General features: G+C 28.0%; 1 protein-coding gene across 11 annotated transcripts in view; it reads left to right on the top strand.

The window, feature by feature from the left end:
* Positions 1-18,352: 18,352 nt before the first annotated feature.
* The window catches only part of LOC111281733 (DENN domain and WD repeat-containing protein SCD1-like), a 34,455-nt gene continuing 25,683 nt past the window's right edge, over positions 18,353-27,124 (top strand). For 7 of the 11 annotated variants that reach the window (XR_016329205.1, XM_089746456.1, XM_089746455.1 and 4 more), the window contains exons 1-8: positions 18,353-18,838; positions 18,924-19,017; positions 22,546-22,747; positions 23,464-23,605; positions 23,744-23,844; positions 24,665-24,728; positions 24,945-25,058; positions 26,383-26,603. Coding sequence is in view for 10 of the 11 variants with exons in the window: in XM_089746456.1 (XP_089602582.1) it covers positions 18,665-18,838; positions 18,924-19,017; positions 22,546-22,747; positions 23,464-23,605; positions 23,744-23,844; positions 24,665-24,728; positions 24,945-25,058; positions 26,383-26,603 (1,112 nt within the window). In the remaining variant the exon portion in view is untranslated. Of the gene's footprint in view, positions 18,839-18,923; positions 19,018-21,102; positions 21,195-22,545; positions 22,748-23,446; positions 23,606-23,743; positions 23,845-24,664; positions 24,729-24,944; positions 25,059-26,382; positions 26,604-27,124 lie in introns of those variants that run through there. The other 4 variants (XM_089746457.1, XM_022869405.2, XM_022869388.2 and 1 more) reach the window with 4 other exon arrangements.

Raw genomic sequence — 27,124 nt, 5'->3', positions numbered from 1 at the left:
AGAATGTTATTTATGCAGGTATAGAAGTACCACATAAAAAGAACATAAATCTAGAACAATCTAGGACTATCAAAAGAAAGTAAGTCAAAATAAAAAAAAATGTTTTTTAAGTTAATTACCTTTGGTTAGAAGAATCTTTAGCTTTTAGTTATATAAGTTTTTTAGGTACCATTACCATTGGTTAGAGGAATTTTTTTTTAAGCATCATAGTCTCTAATTAAAGTAGTTTTTTTTTTGTTAAATGTAAAAGCCTCTAAATAGAGGACTCTTTCAAAATTATGGATAATTTATAAAATCAATAGGCATAATTTATAAAACCTTTGAGAATTGTTTAATTACAAGTGCCTTTGCCTCTGGTTAGAGGAGTTTTTTAAATGTCATAGCCTCTGACTAGAAAATTTTTTTAAAGTATCATAACTTTTGGTTAGAAGAGTTTTTAAACTATCATAACCTTAAGTTAGAGGAGTTTTAAAGTATTGCATCCTCTGATTATAGGAATATTTTAAAGTACCATAGCCTCTATTTAAATTTTTTTTTTAAAATGCCATAGCTTCTGGTTATAGGAGTTTTTAAAGTATTATAACCTTTAGTTAGATGAACTTTTAAAGTTAATTACCTCTAGTTAGAGGAAATTTTTAAAATCAGGCTTCATTTATAAGACCTTGGAGGCATAATCTATAAGATCTTTAAATTTTAAATTCAAAATGGTGAAGCCTTTGGTTGAAGAGATTTTTAAATTTTAAAGTTGTAAAGCATCTGGTTAGAAGGGTTTTCACAAATATTTTACAAAATTATTTTCAGTTCATGGTGAAAAAAAAAAGAAGAAAGGTGTCCATGTTTATAACGTCATTTTGGTCTTTTAATTATGTTCATCCAAATAAATTTATTGTCATTTGGTCTTTGCCCTATACCTGATTCTTATCAATGTGTAAAAAAATGTAGTTATAAAAACCATTTTATTTGAAAAAATCAAATATTGTGTTGAAATATATCCAAATCAATTTTCAATTTCATTCGGGTCCGTTCGAGTCTCTTAATTGAGTTTATCAGAATTTTTTTCATATCGGGTCATTTTAAATTTTATTAAACTTTAACATTGTTTTTATTTCATTTTCATTTTCTTTTGCATCATCATCATCATCATCATCATCATCATTATTATTATTATAGCTATTACTACTACTTTTGACTTTTTCTTTTCTTTGTTTCTTTTGTCTTCTTTTTTTTTCCTTTCTTTTCTACCCCAAAGTCTATGTACATTCAATGCATCGAATACCACCTACCACTACCATCTTCCAAACTTTGTAGCAAAATTTCATACAATCTCAAAGTCTTCCAATAATCCCTTTAAATCTAAGATCTAATCGACAATTTGGCTTTATAAGTTGAGAGCCAATTCACAGAAAACATAAATAAAGAAGAATTAACAAAAATATCACACTACAATTTTGCAAAAAAAAAAAAAAGAAAAACTATCCAATTGCACCACCACTACCTCAATCTTCCTAAACTACACACCAAAAAAAAAAAAAAAAGAACAAAAAATCTAACACATCCCCTTTTAGAGAACTAGTTATAACAAAAAATATTTCAAACCCAAAATGAAAATATTGATCTAGACTACTTTAGTTTTTTTTTTTTTTTGGAAAAACTAGTTAGGGAATTAAGTTCAGGGGGCTAAAAAGATTTGCAAAGAGTTGTTTAGGATTTTTTTAAAATTTTTTTATTTTGGTGGAATTTGTAAAACTTTGTATATTTTGGGACCAGTTAAATTTTTTGACCATCAAAATCTAGAAAATCAATTGAAATCTAGAAAAATTTTAAATTTTCTAGCATCCATTAAAGTTTTCAATAATGGCACAATGATGACTAGCTAGAAACTAGGTTCACAGTGGTTGGCGAGAGATTTTAAAGAAAAAAGGTTTGAAGGAGAAAGAAAAAGAGAGAGAGAGAGAGAGAGAAACAGATTTAGTCATTTTATAAGTAGTTTAAAACAATGTCGTTTATGCATGCCTAACCTGCGAGTTAACCTATTAGTCCCAAATGTCGACTTGTGCTCTAATCTAACCTGTTTGTATTTTTTCTTTTTCATTTTTGATTTCATTTTATTTATTTTATTTCATTTTTTTGTTTTTTATTATTCATTTTTGTAATTATTTTTAAAATTTTAAAAAATAAATATTATTATGAGTAATAATTTTAATAAAAATAAAAAATAAAAAATAAATAGTAATTTTTTTAAAATAAAAAAATTAATAACAAAATAAGTATTAAAGAAAATTGAAATTTTTTAATTTCTTCTTTAATTTTTATAGGTAAGAAATATTTTTTGAATTTCACCTAAGCATTGGTATAATTCAAAAAATTATTTTTTATTATTTTTTTACTAAGAATAAAAATTTTATAGATAATGAATGAATTAAAACTAATGGATTATTTCAATAAATCTTTTGAAATGTAATTTTTAAGGGACATTGAAAGAGTTCAATTTTTTTAATTATTGTAATTAAAAATATTTTTTGAATTTTATTAGAGAATTGGGATATTTTAACAATTACTTTTAATAAATACAGGATTAGTCAATAACCCAAAAATAAAAACAAAATTATAAATAAGTGTTATTTTTTAAAATCTATTTGAAATGAAAAATTTTAAACATAATTAGAAGAATTATTACCAAGAAAAATCAATGTTTGGGATTTTACCAAAAAGTTGAAATAATCCTAAAATCAATTTTACAGATGAAAGTTTTATTTAATAATCAAATAATAAATAAATAATAATTTATAATAATAAAATAATCTTAATCAATCCTTTAAATCATACATGTAATTTGTAATAAATAAATAAATAAATATGTATATCTCATGATGAAATCTAGGAAATTTTGTGAATGATCAATTTTTTTTAAAATATTTTGAATGAAAATATTTTCTATAAAATTTTCCAAAGTGTAGAATTTATAAAGTGCATAGATAATAAATTTTATAAAAAAAACTTTTCCCATAAATAAATTTTTAGAGAATTAAGTCTAAATATAAAAAAAAGATCATATCATCAAAATTAAAAGATAACATAAGTCTAATTGGTACTATTTTTTGAATAAGCGATATGAGAGTACTAATACCTTTCTCATTTGTAACCAGACTCCTGGATCCAAAGCTGATTTCACATGCCAAAACATCTTTTAAGTAAATCTTAATTAATCTTAAGATTTTTATTAAAAGATGATATTTTAGATAACCAATCACACCTAGTTACAAAATATTTGTGGTAACTCTTGTAAATTTTTTCCAAATCTAGCAATTGAGTTAGACCTAATAATTCATGTCATTGTATCGAGTTTGGAATCAAACACAATTTCATACATGACACAAATAATCTTGAGATGAACACGACATAAATACATAAATGACACAAATAACTTAAACATGAACATGACATATTTATTAGACGTATTACACACGATATGATACAATTAATATATTTAAAATTAATTTATATTCAACTAACATAACACAATTAATACGATTATATATAAATAACATGATTAAACACAATTAAATACCTAAATGGCATGACATGACACAACATGATTAACACAATTATATATGAATAACATGATTAGACATGATTAATCCATTTATTTAAACAAAAATATCATTTAAATTAATATTTAAACAAAAAACTATTAAAAAATTAAATATTTATAATCTATTTAAACACCAAAAATGATATGATAATATGATTATTAATTTATTTTTAAATAAATTAAAATAATTTTCCAAATTTGTTTATGTTATGAACAATATTATGTCTTAAGCGAGTCATTACTATCTGACACATACACAACACAAATAATGTCATGTCTTAACCATATCAACACGATTAAGATATGAAATACGTTTACCCTAAACTCATATATGATTTTTTTCATATCGTTTTCATGCTATATCATCATGTCGTGTTTAAAATTACTAGGTGTAAATCAAATACACCAAATGAAAAATCGTTACAACAATAAGTAGTGGCTATTGGTAGGTATCTTAGTGGGATAACCTAAGGCTTTCTTTTCCATGTAGTTATTCCATTCACAATCTCTTTAGTTTGGAGTTCATTATCATTTGGAGAAGATGCGTAAAGCTTAGTGATGATCTACCTCTAATTGTTCCTTTGTAACTTTTATTATCTTGAACTTCATCCTTCAATACTCTTATTTTGATCAGGTTGACACAAAGATTAAACCTTAGCTGAACATCTGCATTCTTTTCTATACTTTAGTGTGGTGTCGAACAATTGGTAATCCTTAAGAGAAATTTCAAGGATGGTCCATAAAAGCAATTAACCTTGGTTTCCGGTTTATGGAAATAATTATTGGGGCATTGGTCCAGCAATGATAAATTGAAAATTGCCCTTAGTTTCTGTAATTGTTTGATTGGGATACATGAACATTTATTTTCATCATGGATAATATTACAAATCACTTCTAAAATATAATGAAATATTTAACGTGGTATTTGAATTTTTAAAATTTTTTAATATAATACTTGAACTATAAATCTATTAACTACTATAGTACTTGAAATATTATTTGTTAATCATGTGTCATTATTAGGAGCTAACAATGTTAGAGATAAGTACTATATTAGTTAATAGATTCATAATCTATGTATCATAATAGTGGTTTTTAAAATTTTGATACCATATTATATATTTTACTGTAGTTCAAAGACCATTTGTGACACTAATACTTAAAAAAAAAAATGGTTTCATTTGTAAAAAACAAAATACCAATATTGTGTGTTTCAATGAAACTTTTTTATACCAAATTTCTTCAAAGCAACAAATTTTTATTTTTTTTTTAGAGGATAAATTTTGATTTTCAACAAAATCAAAGGAAAAAATGATTTTTTTCATAAATCAGAATATTGATATCATGTCTAAAAAAAATCTTTTATTTTTCTCATTTATTATGAAAAAATTTGAATTGTGTACAATAGATGAACTTTGATTTTATTTTAAAGATGAATTTTGACTCCATGAAATAAAAAAATGAATAGGTTTTTTTGTAAATTAAAGTGTGTTTCAATAAATTTTTTTACTGTTCTTGATTTGCCATGAAAAAAAAAAAGCTTTTTTTTTTTTTTTTTAACTTTGGTTCATTTCAAGTATGAACTTTGATTCCAAAAAAATGAATAATTTCATCATAAATCAAAGTACCAATATCACATGTTAATTTTATATTTTACTTAGATTCTCATAAAAAAAATAAAGTTTATCTTACAAAATTATGAATTTTGATTCCTTAAAAAATAAAAAAAGAAATGCTTTTATTCATGAATTAAGGTGCTAAAATCACAAGTCACACTAAATGTTTAATTTTGCTTAGTTTATGGCAAAAAAGAAAAAAAGGTCAAAATATGATAATGGTTCATGTACTCTAGTGAAAGATAATTTAGTCATTTTACTATAATTCATAAAAATATAATTCTCCTATTAGTTTGATTTAAAAAAGAAAACAAGGTCAAAATATGATAATGGTTCATGTACTCTAATGAAAGATAATTTAGTCATTTTACTATAATTCATAAAAATATAATTCTCCTATTAGTTTGATTTAATAATCTTAATCCAATCATTAACATCATTAAATTTTTGTTGTTAAAAATACCAACACGGTTGTTGACTTAATGACATAGGCACTCATCTTACTGATATGGTATTAACTTTGCTAAAGTCACATCATAGATGAAAGAAATTAGTTGTCGAAATGTGCAAATGATCTCTGTATTCATATAAAATTTGAATTTTAATATCTTAAATATAATTTATAAAAATCGCATCTCTGTATAAATTGAATTTAATAATATTGATTTAATTACTAATATGATTTACTACTTTCCATTAACTTTGTTAACATAACCATTGTATTTTTTTTTACAAAAACAAATGAATTTAAAAATTTTCAAAATAAAATATTTGAAAACTTAAAAAATGATTAAAAAAAAGGTAAAAAAGTTTTTTTTTATGCTTTTTCATATTTTTTTAAAAACATTGAATTAATTTTTTAAATATTTTAATTTTGTTTAAAAAACATTTCTTGAATTCTTTTACGAAAAATAAGGTTTTAATTTAAAAAATTAAAATTTTTGAATGATTTAGAATTTGTCTTTATTTTAAAATATTAAATTTAATTTTTTTCCCATATTTTAATTTGGAAAGAATTTTATTTATTTTATTTTTTAATAATAATTTCAAATTTTAGAATTTATCAAAATTTTTAAAATAATAAATTTATTTTTTCCAATACCTTAATTTTATTAAAAATTCAAAAATACTATTTTTAAGAAAATAAAATATTGGTATATATTTAAAGTATTCAAAAAAATAAAAAATATTTTTTAAAAAATGAATTCTAATTTTTATTATAATACAAGCAATATTATTTTTTCAAATTTAAAATATTGAAAGAAATAAATTAATATTTTTAACAAAAATTCTAAATAATTCAAATTTTTTATTTTCTTAAAATTAAAACCTTATTGTTAAAGAAATTCAAGAAATATGATTTTTTAAAAAAATTAAAGTATTTGAAAAAAAATTAAATTTAAAGACTTTCAAAAAATTCAAAAAGAAAAAATAGATTTTTTTTTTATTTTTTAGGTTTTTTAAATTTTCAAATTTTAAAAATCTTTTTAGGATTTTTTAAACTTTCAAATGGTGCTATAAAAAGATAATAATCATGTCAGCAAAGTTAATGAAAAATAATTGATTACATTAGTAATTAAACTAATATCGTCAAATTTAACTTATACGACGATACTATTTACACAATTTGGCAATTGATTTTATTAATTTATATTGCTATTTTAGCAATGTCATCACCACATTAACAAAAATTAGTGCCATGTTCGCAAGATAAATGCTTATGTCATCAAATCAACAATCAAATTAGCACTTTTAAAGGTAAAAATTTGATGGAATTAGCAATTAAACCAAAATTATCAAATTGGAATAATATGAGGATTGCATTTATTTACATTATAATAAAAAGATTAAATTTTAAATTTTGTTAAAGTACAAAATTATTATCATAATTAACCAAAAAATTTGAGATTTTTAAGAAGGACTAAATTTAATTTATTTGCAACAAAATTGCTATGTTTTGAAAGGTACTAGTATTTTGTATTTTAAAAGTATAAATAAATAAACTTTTATATTTAATAAATTTAAAAAATAATTATTTTAAATTATAAATATTTGCAAAAATAATATTTATTCTAAATTTTCTTTTTTTTTTTTTTCTTTTTATGGTGTTTTCATTTTTTTTTCTTTCATTTAAAACTCAAAACTTTCTTTATTTTTAATATATGAGGTAATTATAATTTGAATCCCAATCAATAGTACTAAAAGTTTAGTACCCTGATTCAATGATTATTGACACTTAACTTTTTTCACTTTATTTTAAAATATAAATGTATATAAGTAATATATATATATATATATATTAGATAACAAATTTTGTTTTACATAGAAAAATAATTTTTTTTGTTAAAAAATTTAAGAATAAAACAGAAACAATAACAAAACATGAAATCCATAAAAAAAAAAAAAACTTAAAAGCTATTTTTATACATAAAAAACCTAAATTTATATTAACCCAATAAATTAATTTTATTTACTAAAAATTAAAATACCTAAAACCTATTATCCCTAAGCCCAAATGACTAAAACTTAAACCCTCATAAAAAAAAGTCAACTGGTGATTTTTTATGCAAAACTAGCCACAGTATATAGTATTCGTATATATATTAATAAAAATTTAGAAAATGACTAAATATACCATTGATTTTTCATTTTACACTTAGCTTTTTAAAAAAAAAAAAAATTTGTAAGTGAAATTACTTAAATACCATTCTCATAAGTCCTCGAGATGTCTATATTTTATAAATTTTATAATTTTTTTGAAATTCATTTCTAAAAAATCATAACATTTTTTTAAAATCTATTTTCAATAGTGTTAAGAGTGAAAGTATATGAAAAATTACAAAAAAGAAAATTTTGTTAAATTTTTTTATGAATTAGTGTAATAAAAAGTTATTATTAGAAAAAAAATCATAAATTTTAAATTATTAAAGAAGTTACTTTTATTATTTCGAATTTAGAAAAAGAATAAAATCTTATGAGGCCTGATATATTGATTAGACCTGATAGTTTTTTCATCATCCTTTGTAACATCAAAAGATGAAACTCTTTAAAATTGTATAAGTAATACTATTGAATACTATATAATTTTATCAAACTCTAATATATTAATTAGAGAAACCAATCATGATAAGTAGTTGGAGAGACTTCTCTAAAAAGTTAAGTTTAGTTAGAGCTATTATACAATTTTAATAACTGATATAAAATAATATTTATTAAAAAATGATAAATTTTTAAATTTATAAAAAAAATTTGCATTTACTATTTTATCTTTAATTTAATTAAGGTTTCATAATATTGCATTTTTCCTTAAGACCAAAATAATAAAAGTAACTTTTTTATTAATTTTAATTTTTTTCTAATAGTAATTTTTTATTACACTAATTCATAAAAAATTTTAACAAAATTTCATTTTTTATAAGTTTTCATAAATTTTCACTATTGACACTTTCGAAATGTATTTTTAAAAAGTGTCATAACTTTTCATAAATCCATTTATGAGAAGTCTTAAACTTTACTAGATATGGTTATTTGAACACTTATGAGAAAGGTATTTAAATAATTTCATTTATAAAAAATTAAAAAAAAAGTGCGATGCAAAGAAAAAAAGGGAGTGCATTTAGATTTTTCTTAAAAATTTAAGACAACTAAAAGAAAAAGACAAACGTTGGTGGGAAATCTGCTCTAGCCTCTAAGTGAAATTGAGCGATCACAAAAATACCAAGACAATTGTTATTTGCACCCCCAATATCTTTTTAATACACCTCCTACTTTTAACACCCCATTTTTTATTCAACACACCCCAAACCCAAAACCTAAATTTACTAAAAACCTAAACACCCTATCTCCTTTCCCTTACACCTTATCTTTTTTCTCTCTCTTTTTAACTGAAAACCTTAAAGGTTAAGCCCCAATTAAGCCACATTCAAAGGAAATTTTACCCATTTGAAGTTAGAAAGCTTAAAATCAGAGGTAAATCATTTGTTCTTTATGCCTTTTCATTTGATTTTGTTTTCAGTTTCATAGGATTTAGGATTTTCATTTTTGGTGTGATTCGAAAATTTCAAAAATAAAATTTTAGAAGTTCTTTAAGGTTTTCAAAAATTGTTGTTCGAAAGTATTTAAGAACTTACAAAAATTCATTTCTAGAATCCCTTAAAGGCTTTCGGACATCCATTTCCAAAACCCTTTAAGAACTTTTGGATGTGGATTTTTGAAATTTCTTAATAGTTTTTTAAAATGGATTTTCAAAAGTTTTTGAAGGCTTTCAAACATCCATTTTCAGAAACCATTAAAAAATTTTAGAATCCTCGTCCAAAAGTTCTTAGAGGTTTTTGGAAATGGATGTCCAAAAGCCTTCAAGAACTTTTAAAAATCTATTTTCAAAAATCTTTTACAAATGTCTGAAAACCCATAATACTTTGATATTCCATGTATGTGTTATTTATATGCTCATTGAGTCATGTATATTTGCTTTAAGCACTAACATTTTATCATTTAATATTTGTAAAAATAGATATGGCATGAACGAGAGAAGTGGGCATTAGTCGAGGTAGTGGATGTGCTACAGTCGACATTCAACTGACTCTGAGAGGAGGTGACAAGTTGATGATCATGTACATGCTCTAGTTGTTGATCCAATAAAATAGTCAAATGTTGATTTAATATAGTAGCCCGAAGAGTAGCCAAATGTTTATCTCACAGATCAAATTGTTTACCTCTAAAGCTATTTTCTGAAATGCTAGTAAATACTTTTTTGCTTTCGAACTTCAATAATTATATTGCAGCACAAACATGGAATGGCCAAGTAATAAATTAAATGAGATTGATTGTTGATGCTTACTTTTATTACTTACTTAATGTACATAACATTATTAATTAGTTTCTATTTGTTGTTTTTATAAGAGTGAACTATCTTAAAAACAATCAATCATGGGCTAAAGTTATAGCATTAGCCTCTAGATTCTTCTCAACAGTGTATTTGTCATCATGTTGTTCAGTCAAGATTACCATTTTAATTGCTGCACCAATTGTATGTCCAACAATACAATAGTATCAACATTGGATGAATGATGGCACTAGAAGATAAATACCTTTCACTTACCATTTGGTGAAATGACGATCATGTTGGATGATGTATACGTGATTCTTCATATAACATTGAAGGCAATGATAATAGTTCAAAAATTGACGACGGATGAGGTGAAGGCATTGTTTGTGAGATTGCTCGAAGTTTCAGATGATGTGGCATCCATTGAGATAAAGATTTTTTTTGCTTAATTTGTTAGGCTGCAATGGCCATAAGATGCATTTAGAGGTGTTATCGATAGCATTTTTAATCGAGATATGAAGTGGGCTACTTGAGCTTTCTTACTCCATCTTTTAGGATGTACACTTTTTGTCAATCATTGTGGAAATAAAGTATTGGTAGGGTACTTATATTTATTCAGCAACTTGAGTACCATCAATAAGTATGCTTAGAGGCATCTTGCTTGACATATTTATACAGGTAGATTAGCATAACGAGGAGAGCTTAGGTTCATCAGATTACTAGTTATATCGCACTTGTTCAAGTATATTAATTACATTAATTTAATGATTTATATATTAGTTATATTTGTTTATATTACATTTCTTCATGTATTTAAATTATATAATTTATTTTTTTAATAAATTTAGGTTAGGATTTATGAGCACTTTCCTATGTTTGGTCCAGTAGCCAACATGAGGTATTTTGATTATCAACCTCATGCTCAGCGGTGGAAGTCCCGTATGTATTTCGATTCACTACAATAACTACTAGAATAGTTGGATGACTTACCATCAACTCAAGTGTGTTAGAGCCTTTATAAGACACAACAACAACATCACTTTTTACCAAAAATTTCTTAATTTTTAGGTGTATAATGTGTGGGGCTATGGTTGGACATATCATCTAGAAAGGGTGTTACGATAGTTTGGTTATGTACAGACCATTTCTATGACCCCTCTTACACCGTATCTAGTTGACCGTGGCGTATCCTCTAATACATACTAGGTGGCATATAACTCTTTACATTAGTTATAGGATTGATAGGGTATGCATGTTCTACCTATCGATCACCTAGGGCATAGATCTATTACATCGGATGAGTCTTCACTAGATTATGATACTTGGTATCCATCAATTTCTCATCAGCACATTTAGAATCTGGAACATAGATATGAATTTTAGTTTGTCCCAATCACCTTGTTTGTTAGTAGGACTACCAAGGATACAATAAGTTATAATTTTAATACTAATTACTTATACAATATATCCAATTATATGTTTTGGACATTGATTTTTCTTATTAATTTTTTTTATAAAGAGATGTGGTTTTTAGAGCACATGACATCTTGTTTGGGTTACATACATCGATTCGCAAACCATCTTTGATTCCAATGCCTGATCTCACTCGTTCCTAACCTTTAGCCCTAATAGCAGCACCGTCTGTTTCCCCACACATCTCATTTCTACCATCGATGGGAGCACTGCTTAATTTCTCGTACTTCTTACATGCAACATCGATAGCAACATCGCTCGATCGCTTAGCATTAGATTCAACCTCTCTTAGTCCATCTTCTTCATCATATCATATATATGTTCGAACTAAGAGACCTAAGGTTTAGGGAGTATGAATATATTATTGTAAACCTCAAACGTACATTATGTTATTGTAATTATCTTTTCATATGATTACTTTTCATACTTTTATTGCTAATTTATGTTGACATATATGATATTTTATATATAACATATGCATTAAAAAAGTTGCTAAATATAAAAATATAAGACATCAAATAAAACATCTTAATAAATACAAAATATCCATCTAAAATCATCAATCAATTTTAATTGTTTCTTCGATGGCTACATTAAAGTTTTTGCTAAATTATAACTTAAAATCATTTATGTGTGCTACATATAGAGCCTCTCATCCTCAAGCACACTTATATCGAGGCCTTCGTTAATTGCATGTAATTGAAGGTATTGGTGAGAATGACTTCATGAACACCTACACAAAATAAATAGATATGATATGCATCAATTATATGTGATTATAAATAATAGAAACAATAAATATCAAATCTAATAAATGGTACCTATACAAAATGATAATAATTTATAAATTCAATTGTAATGACTCTATGCTCCAATTGTGCAGGTAGTACTAAGGACGACAATCAACCCCGTCCCCGACGGGTTCCGGCCCAACCCGACCCCATAGGGTCGGGTTTTTTTTTTGAATTTCAGTTTTTGGGTCGGGTAGGGTTGGGTATAGTTAGGGAATAATCGGGGTCGGATCGGGTTCGGATATACCTAAAACCCGACCCGACCCGACATTATATAAAAAATTATTTTTTAATTAATTATTTAATTATTTATATATATTTATATAATGATATTTTTAAATATTTATATTTAAAAAATAATATTTTATATTTTAAAAAATAATATTTTATTAATTTCGGATCGAGTTGGGTACTGTTTACATAGTGTAGGGTCGGGTTCGGGTATAAAAAATCGGGTATGATCAGGTTCAGGTATGTTAAAGCATAAAATCGGGTCGGGTTCGGGGCGAGCAAAACTCGCCCTGAACTCGACCCGATGCCATCCCTAGGTAGTACATGTCTAATTAAAAGATAAGTCAAGCACTATCTCAAACTAATGTGGACGAGCATGACATTATATCATAAAGCAATCAAATGAACCATAGTGGGTAAGGTCATCCATTTAATGTATAAGGCACAAGTACATAACATGATAATGTTTCTACAAATTCCTCAACATGCTTAATGGATTCATATAATGTGACATATTTGCCTCAATATTGAAACGGCTCATCATTTAAATCTTGTCACACTTATACTCAATCATTTATACCTAATCCAAATAATCTAGCAATAGAGTGAAAACTATAATATCCATCTACCTCAACATCAATGATGGTTTATATATATATGGATGTAACTCCACTAGAAAATAGATAAACATTGCATTTTTTATTTACCACGGGAATGCTTAATAGGAAATTTATTAATCCATGTCATCATTTTCATTGAATTAGTAATGGTTAATGGTGATGTGCTATCTTGTGTGGAAACACATTATCCCATTGTAATGGGTCACATCGTATAAATTTATTTACTTCAATTGCTCTACGACCTTTTGTCTTAGTAATTTCTAATGATGGAATCAAAACAGTTATTGATGGATCACCTAGTTCTCGCACCTTTCTTTTCGTGGATAATTTTTCAAATTCATTACACTCGTTGAAGTGTTGTATGATTCGATAAACCTTTGACACAATGGTTAACTTTTTTTGTATGACATCCACTTGTTTCTTCATTAAATCCAACTTTTTTCAATAAGGATACCCTTTAGATAAAGAATTTCCCACCTTTATGAGCTCTACAATCTTATCAAAATGAGATAATCAATGTGTGCATTGGATAACACAACTATAATATTACTTATTAATCCTAACCTGATTTGCTATTGAGTGCACTTTTAGAAACCAAACCTCACAATTCTTTAAACAAAGAAAACTTGTAAGTATACTTGACAATTGTAACATTTTTATCAAATGAATCCTTTATCTTTGTATGTTGCAACTCAATAAAATCGTTGATTATACTCCATGATGATTCGAAATCTTTTTAAGATAATCCAATGTGTTTTTCCATTTTTGAACGTCCGCTCTTGGATTTAAACGAATTAATAAAGGTATATTACAATGAAGGTCTTGTTATAAATTATGCAAATCCAAATAAACTTAATAAAAAATTATATGAAATCATACATATTTGTTGTAATATTCCAAAGTGCATTATTTTATCCATTTAAGTAGCAATAAATCCTTTTTTATGTTTTGTCAACCATTGCATTTTGACATATTTAACTGCATTTAGATAAGTTTGTTTATCAATTTTCAATGAACTTAAATGACTTTCATACTTATCACGAGTAGAAAAGAACATAAAGATACTCTAACTTAACATGAATGTCTCCCACATCTTATTTCGCTAAAAAAAACTTCTTAAAGTTCGCAAGCATGTTTCTTGAGATATGAAATCTGTATAAAAGATTTGTTGTGCTCGAAAACACAATATGTATTGCATTCATCAATGCTAAATCTTTATCAGTAATAATGACATTAGGAAATGTATTAGGAAGCATCAAACTTTTTAACCTCAACAATGCCCAATTGTAGTTATCATAGCGCTCGACCTTCATGTACATAAATGCAAAAGGAAATGTCATATTAATGAAAGTCACACCAATAACCTCTAGCAAATGGAGGTAGTATCTTATTGTTTTATAGGTGCAATCCATAATCAGGACACTTGAAAAAGGCATGCAACAAATCTATACTAATAAGGTGAGCCTAAAACAAGTCTCTTATACAGTCGCTTGACTCTTTAGTCTTATGCCACTCCACATATTTATAATCAAATAATTTTTTTATGAGTTATTGCATTTATGATCTACCAATTTTCCCAACATATTTGTTTATCTTATATTCATTGTATATAGTCTTTATAGTGGTGACAGTCTTCTCATCACGTTGTTTTATAATCAATAGTATGCTTTTTGGTCTTATCATATTGTTTGATGCATTAGCCATTATTTTTTTTTGTCAGATAATCAACCCACAAATAAATGTTCCTCTAATTGTTTTCCTAGTAGATAATTATGAAACCCACATACTACCTTCACACCCCACTCATCATCACTTGCCAATTTAAACTTACATAATTGAAATAGACAATCACACTTTTTTTTCTTGTTCCCTTACGTTGTATTTCTTCTACATTTTTCTTATTCTTTTGCTGCCTTATTTTCCACTAAATTCACATGCAAATCTAATTCTAGATTTTCTGCTTAGACCTCCTAAGTTAAATTTTTTAATAATTACCACAAAACTAATATCTTTTCTCACCTGTCTTGCTCAAGAAATCAATATTTTCTTATTACAAAACAATCGCACAACAATATAAATTGTCACATTTTGAATCTATATAAACCAACATTAAATTATAAATCTGTATACTTTCCAAAGTTTACTTTATAAACATAATCTTACCTCTTTAGTAGTAATTGAAGAACTACAATCATAGTTGGTGTTTAAATTCTCTGGTTCATGCCACTCTATCAGTGTATTTTAAGAATTATTTTGTATGTTAAACAAAATTAAAATTTTAAATAAACTTACTTTCGAAAATGTATTTCCAGATCATTGCATTACCTTTCGATAAAGGCATTTTTGATAAATTAAAGAAGTTTATGGAAATGAATTTTCAATAACTTTTATTTATTTCCAAAAATCAATTTTCGATAAATAGCTTGCTTTTTTAGAAATGAATTTTTGGTAAATACAAAGCCATTCCGGCTATGTATGTATGGCCACATTCATATTATTCTAAAAATTATTTTTGGTAAAACCTATCCGAAAACATAACGATAATTTCAAAAATTAATTTTTGAAAACTTAATGTATTTTCTGAAAAGCATTTCTATGAAGTTCAAAATTTCAAATTTAGGGATAAAATCAACTTACTAGATCATCATCCCCCAATCTTCATTACTGTAGTTGTTTCTCTTAAGTTCATTTTTCATTTTGACAGTATACAAGATATTATAAATTTTGATTGTGAATTTTGACAATAATATTATTACTTGCTAGGAAGAAGAAAAAAAGAAGAAAGTTATGTTGAGGAGAAGAGAAAAAAAAAAGAAAAAAGGGTGCAAGAAAGGCAAAAATGTAATTGATTAATGAATATTTAAATCATTTCATTAAAGGTTAAATTTGAAATATAATTTTTGAGGGGTTTCTAAATACACCACAAAAAAATCTTTTTACACCTTAACTTTTTTTTTCCCAAAAATATCCTTATATAAAATACTAATGTTATCCTTTAGTAAATAACAAATTTTCCATATTTACACTCCAACTTTAAAGTTTTCGAAAATGAATTTTCGAGAGCTTTAAAAGGCTATCAAAAATATATTTTCAAGAAGGTTTTAAAGCTTTCAAAAATGGATTTTCGAGTAAGCTTTCGGAAATCTATTTTCGAAAGCTTTAAAAGGCATTAAAAAATCTATTTAAATAAAATGAAAACATAGCAAATACACCACAAAATCTTCTTTATATGCCTCTTAAATTTTCTTTCAAAAATATCCACATAGCAAATACCAATTTTAGCATTTACTAAATGACAAAAATGCCATTTTCCACATACACTGAACCCTAAAATCTTAGAAATGGATTTTTGAGAATTGTATTAAATTTTTGAAAATGGATTTTCGAGAATATAATATAACTCTAAAAAATCCATTTCTAAGAATGTAATAAAATTCTTGAAAAAATTTGGAGGATTTTTGAAAATACATAATTTTTTGTTTAAATATATATTTAATTATAAAACTTTTTATAATGTTTAATTTTAATTTGAATAAAATAAATACATTTAATCTTAAACTAAATAATACTAAAAAAATTTAATCTTAAATTAAGTATTTAAACCATACAAATATTCTCTTATCCTTTCAAACAAAACCAATAATTTTAAAGTAAAAACCAAAGGAAAGAGAGTATATTCAATTTCTTTGTTGCATTAGGTATGAGAAAGTAGATTTCAATCTCTTGGCACCATAAGAGACATTGACCCTGATAATGTCCTTGCTAGGATCTCTAAACGGGTCTCTAATAATTTCTCTGAGATGTAACTGTTTAAATCTAGATTTGTCTCTTAGGTATGACTATTTAAACCCAGATTTGTTAGTCTACGGTTGACATTGTCATGGTCAATGTTTCTTACGGTGTTAAGTTATTGTGCCAGGTAGAAACTACCATGTCTCTTCTATCAATACACATGATCAAGTAAATGGATCCATAAGCACATATATTTTTGATTAAGTCATTCTTAATTGAGTTTCTCGAAAATAGATATCCATAAAACTTTAATGTTTCTTGAAAATGAATATCCAAGAAGTTTTAAGTTTTCTCGAAAATGAGTTTTTGAAAAGACTTGAGGTTTCTCGAAAATAAATTTCTGAGAAATTTTAAAGCTTCTCGAAATGATAATCCAAAAAGCTTAAAGGCTCACCAGAAATGGATATCTGAAAATTTTAAACTTATGGCTAATCAGAAATGGATAGTTTTCAAATATCCATTTTCAAAGAACTCTATTTCACATAAATTTTACTGTAAACCCTAAGTCAAAAACACAATTGAACCAAAATCAATAAAAAATAAGATAGGAATTTACCTTTAATCATTGAAAAACTAAAAAACACAAGTGATTTAGGTTAATTTGATGGACTTAGGGTTTTTTTTATTGAAAAATGAAAAGAAAAGAGGAGAGAAAGGATAGAAATGGAAAATGAAAAGTGAATGATTAGGGTATATCTAGTGGAATAGGAAATTGAGTTTTGAAATTGGGGTGTATTTAGAAGTAGCATGAATATAGTAATAAATGGGGTGTAAATAAAATTCACTTAACATTTTTCTTCCAAATATATCCATATATAAAATATCAATTTTATCCTTTAGTAAATAATAATTTTACCTTTTTTATACTCCAACTTTAAAGTTTTTGAAAATCTATTCCTAAAAAATCTTTAAAACTTTCATAAATAGATTTTTAAAAGTTTTAAAATTTCGAAAGTTTTTAAAATCCTCGAAAATATAATTTCACGAGCTTTAAAAGTTTCTCAAAAATTTATTTTAAAGAACTTTAAAGATTTCTCAAAAATTCATTTTGGTCAAAAAGCTTGAATTCAACAAAATGTTATCATAAATATAGATAATTTTTGCACAAATTTAAACCAACTTAATCAACAAATATATCAAAATCTTATCTGTAATTAATGAAATACTCAAATAAATTGTGATTTAGGCATTAGTTTGATAGTTTTAGGATTAAGTTTGAATTGAATTTGGATTAAGAGTGAGATAATGAAGATGAAACTTAAAAAGAGTATGAAAGCAAATATATTTTATTAGATACGATGTATTTAAAAAAAATAAAAATTTTTATTTAAAAGATTAAATGTATTTAGTAATAGAATATAAAAAAATTTTTGTGGGTATAAATAGAATGCCCCTTATTGGGGTGGACTGAGAAAAGTTGGGTCGCAAATAGTATCTCACCCAAATACAGCCGGTTACTAAATCGACATTGTAATTCCTTCCACCGCCCCCGCCAAAAAAAAAAAAAAAAAAAAACCCTCAAAGAAGCTTCCTTCCGCTTTTCCTCGATTAAATTCTGTCGTCTCCTCGAAATCTCTTCATCTCTTCTCCAAAATCCCAGAAAAAGAAAGTAAAAGTGCAAATCAGATCTGAAAAGTTATAGCAACCAATCGAGATCAGCTCATTCAAAAAGAATTAGAAATAGTGTAAGATCCAGTCAATATTGAAACCCAAAAAAAAAAATGGCGAGAACATTTGAGTACTTCGTGGTATGCGGGCTTGGTCCCGAGATTCGAACACTGGACGGGACAAAAGGGTACCATGGAACAGAGTTTATGTATTTGCCATCTCTCCTTGACCAGTATCCGCCTCTCAATCATTCGCTCTATCCGCCGCCTCCTCCTCAACTCTCAACGGTAATTCCCCAACTTTCCAAGTTATAAAATGCTTTTCCTAATTCTTGCGGTTTGTTTGTTGAAATCTTATAGTTGCATTTTGCAGTGCGTGTTGCCTGCTGGCATAGAGTTTTATTCATCAGGCTTTGATTCTAATGATCCCTCAACTTATCCACGAAGCTATCCCATTGTTTTGACCGGTATGATACTCTATCCTCCCTTGGCTTTACCTAATAATTTTTAGTTTTTAGTGTTGCAATGAAGATGATTTTGTTGTCATGAATCTGATTTCTATATAATGAAAATTTCTTGAGTTTAACGTAGTTTTTGCATGATTGGAACTTCCCCATTAGGATCATATCTATGATTTGATCTCATCAAATGGTGTTGGATTCTTTTAATTGGAGGGTTGGCTAGGGTTATGCTTACTTTTTTAGTAAGCTTGAATTTCTATAGAATGTAATAATTGCAACTTGGAGAGATTTTTGAAACTACTTATGTAAAATAGAGTAATGCAACAACTACGGACAAATGCTTGATAGAAATCAATGGTTCAAATGACATGTTGTCTCTTATGACTATAATCCCTTGTTTAGTTCTCTTCTTGTGTTGTTCTGCGTTGTTGCATGGTTAACTAGCCAGTCTAACAATAAAAAATTATGTCACAACTCAAAAGCTCATAATGAAGTGAAGGAACATAAATGATTTATAGCTCCTAAATTTTGGTATGTAGAGGGGCAGAAAGGAAGATGTGTGGAAGAAATCAAGTCCCAGTTTAGCAACAGAGAGTTATTGGAAGAAAGGTGGAAACTGGAAAGATAGTTTGCTTGATGAATAAGTTTTATTTCCATAAATATTTTGCATTGTGACATTCAGGTGATCCATTCTTTGAACCTAGTCAACTGTGACTATTTGGTCAGCATTTACTTAGTTATAGCATTATCTTTTTTTTTTTTAAATAAAATGGTGAGTCTCTTGTTGCAATGCTGTACTTTATCTTGAATTTTTTCACCTTATTGTAGATGGTGGATGAAACAGTTTTCAAGCTAACTTAATAAGTTAATACCGTGAATGCTTTAGGCCTTCTGTGAAAGTGAACACATAATTTACCTTCTGATGCTAGATAGCCCTTGAATTTTCAAATTCGGGAATTTCAGTTGGGTATTAGGGTTAGGTTTGGGAAAATATGTATTGGTCAGAGTAAATATTGGTGATGAAGGCTGGGTTCACTTCAGTTTTATTTGCGCTTTTCTGCTTGCTCTGAATTTGATCGTTTTGACTTTCAAGAAACTAAGAAACTCAGAGGAAAGGAGTTGGTAAAAGAAAAAAGTGGCAATATGAATTATAAAAGATACAGGATGAAGAGAAATCTGAACAAGTTTGCCTTCAATGATAGTTCACAGCATGAACATGAGTCTTTGTAATAATTTCCTTTTATCTCAAATTGAGGATTCAACAATTTTCTAGATTTACAACCATTGGCAATTTTAAAATCCCATCCATGCATGTATAAACATTAGATCACACTTGCCAGTTAAACCCGAAAAAGAGGTGAAACATTCCTGGATATTTTCAGTTAAATGAGAGAGTGAAGCTGTTATTGTTCACCTCTATGGCTCTACTTGATTTTGAGAATGATTCCTAGGTGTAGAGCCTAACATATAATGAATCAAAATGTCCTATTAGTACACATTTTCATGGACTGAAAATATTCTTTATTGGTGTTTAGTGTTTAATTCTGGAGGGGATTTTATTTCTCTGACCATTTAGGAGTTAGGTATTGGCTGTCATCTTGTTCATAAGACTCAATCTTGTGAGTGTTTGGAGCCCGTAATTAGTCTAACCTTACTCCAAAATCTAGTAACCAAATACTAAGTGCTCTTTCATTAATCTGCATCTGTCCCACGAGTAAATCATAATATTTTTTGGTAATGGGAATTCTAGAATAATGCTTCTTTCTTTCATCTACCGTTTTGCCATTGAAACTCCATGAATTGCAAATCCAAGTTCGTCTATTAATGCAAATCTGTTTATAATATAACGGTAAATCATAAATAATCCTTTTTGCCTCCTTTAATCCACCAAAAAAACCAGATATGTTTCTCAAGTGTGCCCTATATCAATAAACCTTTCTTGCTTGAAGTTGCCAAGAATTTATTGAAGGTAAATTGGATGTGTTTCTTAAAGTGCTTCTTCTCCAGTTTAATTTAATCTAAATGAGCTCAAAATGCATCTACTATATGTTAACTGCAAGTAGCTAAATGACAACAAATTTGTATTTGAAGATTGCCTATGCATAAAAGTTAGGACGTGCTTGTCCCATCAACAATTTGACCAAGTAGAGAGATTTCAGAGCTGACTCATGTGCTTCTAACTGGTATATTATCTTTCCAACATTGGCATGTTAAGTTGAATTGCGTACTACTGTTTGGAGCAATTGTCAAAATTCAGTCATTGATTTCTTCTCTTCCCTTGTTTTTGGAATTCCAAATCCATGGTTTTGTAATTTTGGTTGTTTTCTTCTACATATATTTCTTGTTCTGTTGAAGTCGACCTTCATAAGGTGCAGAACTCTACTTTTTTCAGATCATACAAATGAAAACAACTCCCCAGACTATGCACCCTTTCTTTAGAAATTTTAAATTTCTATTTCCAGAAGATCAAAAAGGTTCTAGGTTTGACATCTTTGCGTCCTGAAATTCTAGTTGTTTTCATGGAGGATATTGTGATCGGATTGAAGCTGCTATCAGTATCAAGGAAAGATTCTGGTTTTATTAGTTGGGGTGGAGTGAGGGGTGGCTTCAGCCTGATTTAGAGGACTTCAGCGCTTGAATTATTGATGTTTCTGCAGTCTTTTTACCCAGTTAGCAGCTAACTGCTGACAACTTCTATAACATTCTCTTCTCATTAAATGTAAATCTATTACTTGCTATACACATTTAAATGCCTCATGGTATCTGGGGAAAGCTTTAAATATTGAGTTTGGCATCAATCTTCTTTGTGATCGACTATGAATTTTATTGAATGATTGGTTTGGCAAGGGAAATAAAGTATTTTATGGAGGATCAGGTAGATTGTTCACACTCAAGGACTAAATTGATAGGGAACTGCACTTGTGGCTTCACAATCAGGCAACAGTTGAATTGTTTACTGTTTCTGCAGCCATTTCTGTTTTATTTTGCTTTTTCTAGATGGTAGCTTACAATATCTCCAACTTTCTTTATCACATTTTTGCACTTTTCACTTAGGGTCTCGTGGTTCTTAGAGATGTTGAACCAGGCATCTATTGTCATTGCAATTGATGATGGATATATTAGCAAAAGGGTTGTAGTTGGATTTTTTGCACTCCAGCACCAAGTGGACAATAGCACCTATAATGTTCAAATTACCTATAATGTTCAAATTATCTTCCAACAATTAGGAATGATAAAGGAATTAGTTCTATCATTTGGTGTGGGAAACATTAAGGATAACTAGGGATATTGAGGGTTTATTTTTGATCAGGCAGTCCCTAGACAAACATTTCTTAGCTGGTTTAGAGATTTTTCTTGGTCAATGACATGTTTCATGACATCAGATTAAGGATTTGCTCATTTTAGTTTTAGTTATCATTTATTATTACAATTCCTTTTCATGTGAATATGCTATAAAGATCAATTGCTATTGGTTATTGTTTTGCCCCCATAAAACCATTTACTTCATCAGTTTTTTTGAATTATTTTCTGCAGAAGGAGATGGGTCAAAAATTTATGTCAGTTGCATCGCATTTAGGGATCCAGTTAGTGAGGACATTGCGGAAGCTTATCGTATACAGACAAACTCATTTGCTGACAAATGTATCTGTCTTGTTTCACGTTCACCTTGTTTTCATGTCCTTCGGGATGCACTAGAAGAGCTATTTGCACTTTGCTTTTCCCCTAGTGGTTGTAGGTGAGTGTTCATTTTTCATAAATACTAAATAGCTTGTGGGACTCAAAACATTTTGTTTTGGAAACTCTAATTGTTTCCTTTCATTTTCTTTTCCTTAGTTTGGTTGAATAGGTTCCCATATCATGCCTTGTATGGTGCCTATGTGTAAACAAAAATTAATCATGATTTGCTACATATGTTGGATTGGTTATATAACAATAAGAAGACTCTTAAACAACTTACAATATTGAGTTTTTTTATTTTTGTCATATAGTGATGGTTAATTATAACTTTAAATTAAGAAGATATAAAGTTTAAGGCCAATCTGATTTTATTATCTTGATTTATAATAAATAGAATAAAGTTATGAATCTTTTTGCCATCTAGGCACCAACACAGCACATGCATCATAGGGTTGTTTAAGTTTGTGCCACCTAAGTGCCAGTAAAGACCAACTACAGGGTTTAAGTTTATGAATCCTTAATTAACCCAAAATTATAGTAGAAGGGGCGAGGGCCCAACCGTATGCAAGTAACAGATCAGTTGCAGAATCCTGGATAGTACCGTGCTTATTTTGGGTTTTTTGTTTTTCAAGATGATATCGATATTTTATATTCATCTTTCTTTTTTTTCTTATTGATTTTACATACTTGAATAACCTTACATGATCAATGAAGGTATAGAAATCTTGTTATCCTTCGGTGTATTTAATTTTGTCAGCTCTTTAACAATTTCAGCAAGCCATTGTGGGATGTTATTGCATACATGGTCTCGAATGTACCTTTGCCTACACCTGGGAAAGATCGGGTCTTATTTGCTATTGACAGTTGCTTGCTTTCTTTGGAGTCCCCTCCAAAAGATGGTCTACCTCATGCAGATGTATGAGTCGTTATTTCTTCTCTTATATGTTAACTGCATGATCCTTTTTCTTTTTCGCTGATTTTATCAGTAAGTAATTATTTATGAACAGCAGAACATAAATGATAAAATAGCTGACATCTATTTCAACTGCTGCAGGTATCATTTCAGCCTTTGGTACAGTGCTTGGATGTTGACAACTTGATTAAATTTTTTACAGCTGTGTTACTTGAACGGAGGATTTTGCTTCGATCAAACAAGTAATTTTCTAAATCTAGGGAAAAGGCAATTCTTTTGAGTTCCTACCAAGTTGTAAATGTTGGCACTTGTGATGGAATGTTAATGAGCTGTTGCAACAACTGTTATATGAAACTGTCTACATTGCTGATGACTTTTTAAAAGAAAAATATAAGTTCTGTTAACCTTTTCAGTTTCTTGAATCTTTTGTAATATTTATTTTATTTCCATTGGATGTTGTGTTTTTCTACAGTTTTTCTCTATCTAATTTATAATGTTAAATACACACGCTTTGATGCAGTTTTCATTGTGTTTATGAATTATGATTATTGTGCGCTTCTTCTTGAGAGTGTTTGACCAATTGCATACTAGAGATTGGGTTTTTGAAGGAACATACTTTCTACTCATAGCACATGGTAGAGCACCTCGAGAGACCTTTTATTCCATATGAAAGCACTTTCAAAATTTTCTTTGAAATTTACTTATTTATTTCCTGTTTAAACTTGGTTAAGTGAAAATGTGAAATCCTGAAAAGAAAAAGGAAAAGACAAAAAACTCCTTGGTCAAGTGATTAGTAACTCAAATCATGTTGTCCAAGAAACTGTCTGGTAGGCCCCATTTTTTTGATGTGGTCTTAGGTTAATCAGCTAATTAGATTACTTGCATCTAGGACTGATGTGGTTGCTGTGATAAAATGCATTTAATGCTTCCAAGAGATCTAATTGAATCCATATTGTCAGTATCTTCTTTGATGTTGATTTTGAGTCACCATTTTCATCATAATTCTTTAGGTAGTTATTGCCCTATTAATGAGTTTACCTTGCTTTATTTCATTTGTGGCAGGTATTCACTTTTAACTCTAGTATCAGAGGCCATATGCCATTTGATTTATCCATTTCGGTGGCAGGTAAGTTTATGTATTTGACTAACTGCTCTTTTAGTCAATTTAAAACTGGTTGGAACTATTTGTTGTATGATGGGTAAATCTGCATCTAAGCTTTCGTCCTTTCCCTTTTCATATATTTAGGTAAGCAACCAGCAACACCGAATGTATTTCCTTGTATGAATGATTTGCAAACCATAATCTAATCCTTGAACCTTTTTTTTTTTTTGGGTGCTGAAGCATGTCTACATTCCATTACTGTTTTTCAGTGGAGTAGACTACATTGATGCTCCTACACCATATATGATGGGTCTCCATTCAGGTGTTGATACATCAAATCTTGTTATGGATGGTGTAAGTAGTTTGCATGAACTTAAGTATTGAATATGTCTGTATGTTCTTTTCCTCAGTTTTCAGTTTGTTTCTGTAGTATTTGTATATTATTTTAATGCATTCTGCACTCAATAATTATTGTTGGTTCACAATTTTTCCTCTCTTAACTCATTTTGTAAATGACTTTCCCAAAGCCACTGTGGGGTGGGGCTTGGGTTGAGATCCTAGGTCCGAACCATGGCGCTCTCCCTTGTACAAAAAAAGTAAAATGACTTTGTAAAACACTTTGAAATTCATTTTATTTCTGCTTGTTGCATGGGCCGGAGGTATCTAAGACTTTTAATCATTGTGAAAACAACTAGCAGAGTACTCAATTCACAACTTTTACTTTATTAGATTCACAGCATTGAACAAGTCCATGATTTGGAACTAAGAAACAAGTATCATTCTGTGTTTCTGGCTCTGGCTTCTTTTTTGTCAAAAATTACCTTATCTATTTTTGAAAATAAATAAGGCAAGTAACTGCTTTAAAAGAATTTGGATGTCAAGCTAAATATCTGAATCATGGGTTCTCTTCATTTAGTTGTAATATTTATAGTTGAATGGATACTTAAATTCTTTCATTAAAGTAATTCTTCTTGTATATAATTGGTTAACTGATTTATTGGAAAAGATATTTCATTATATAACCTAGGATGGCTCTTATATGCTTATACATGTTCAGGTTACATGAAGTGAAGTTAGTTATCTAAAGATCAATCCCTATTCACTTGCAATAAGTTAAGGTGGCCAATTTACTAGAAGCATAATCTAGGAACTTAATGTTTTTACCGAAAGCATGGGGTGGTGAATGTTGGATGTCTTATGCCTAAGAATGTTTAGTACTTCATTTATCTTTCTGTTCTGGTAGATTCTTTTTTTTTTCCTAATATAGCATAAATGGGAACTTAGAATTTTAGACACTTTCCCAACTTTATTCCTTTTTCTAGGATCTTTTCAAGATCTTCCAATGCCATACCTTTCCATTTTTATTACTAAAAATGGGGAAATCAGCAAATGGAGTAATGAGGCTCGGTCCTTGTGGGACTTTGGTTCCAGGTCCTTTTTCTGGGATTTTTTGTCAGCATTACTTATTCATAGTATCATGTTTTGCTCTCTATCCACCAGAGAGAAAATAAATCCTGTGAATTGGAATATCTCAAGCATGTGATTTTCCATATGATTGTTCAGCTTAAACATTTTCTACCTAATATATAGTAACTGATTGTTGTGTAATTTTATCTTCTTCACATTGAAACTTTTACTTGATTTTTGAAGTTGCAATTTCCCTTGACTTCTGTTATAGGTAGTTGTTGTGGATCTTGAGTTCAACCAAATCACCACAACAGAAGAAATACCGTTGATTCCAGAACCAGAATTAAGTTTGTTGCGTGGTGAAATAGTGAAATTATTGTATCCAAATGTGGTGGGAATAGATCAGATGAAGGCAGATTTAGTTGGTTCATCTGATCAAAATTTTAAAATCTGCTATAAGCCTTGGGGAGAAGATCATGACCTTCAGCTTAGGTGATACTTGGACGCCATTTGCAATGTTTATGAAGTACATTTTACATTACTATTGCAAGTATTCCATATTAGTTTCATTGACATAAATTATTCCAAAAGATTTGCAGTTTTTCTTCTTTACAAGATTGTCATTCGTTTCTATACAATTTTTCTGTTTTAAACTGCATTGTCCTGTTTTATGCCATATGGTTTAGATTGTTGCTGTTACGATGTGGATTGCATACGTTCATATTTCATTCTCATTTTACTTGTAGAGGAGAAAATGGGGCACTAGGGGATTTTTTTTTTTTTTTGCCAGTATAAAGAGATTTATCAAATTAGGCAATTATCTTGGAAAGTTAACCTATGCTGGTTATGCTTCATTTATTATCTGACCTTTGATGGATGTCAATCCCAGACTGCATTACTGACGTTTAAATTATCATCTCTCTCTCTATAGAAGTAATATGTGAATGACCGCCATATATGTACTTAATTAGCTATTCCTTTAGTGATGCACATGATTTTTGCATGTGGCTTAA

Source organism: Durio zibethinus, chromosome 17, assembly GCF_047325235.1.
Source record: "Durio zibethinus cultivar Kanyao isolate XHJ-2024 chromosome 17, ASM4732523v1, whole genome shotgun sequence".
Classification (NCBI taxonomy): domain Eukaryota; kingdom Viridiplantae; phylum Streptophyta; class Magnoliopsida; order Malvales; family Malvaceae; genus Durio; species Durio zibethinus.
The sequence above is the reverse complement of the archived record's forward strand: the minus strand, read 5'-3'. Positions and strand labels throughout refer to the sequence as shown.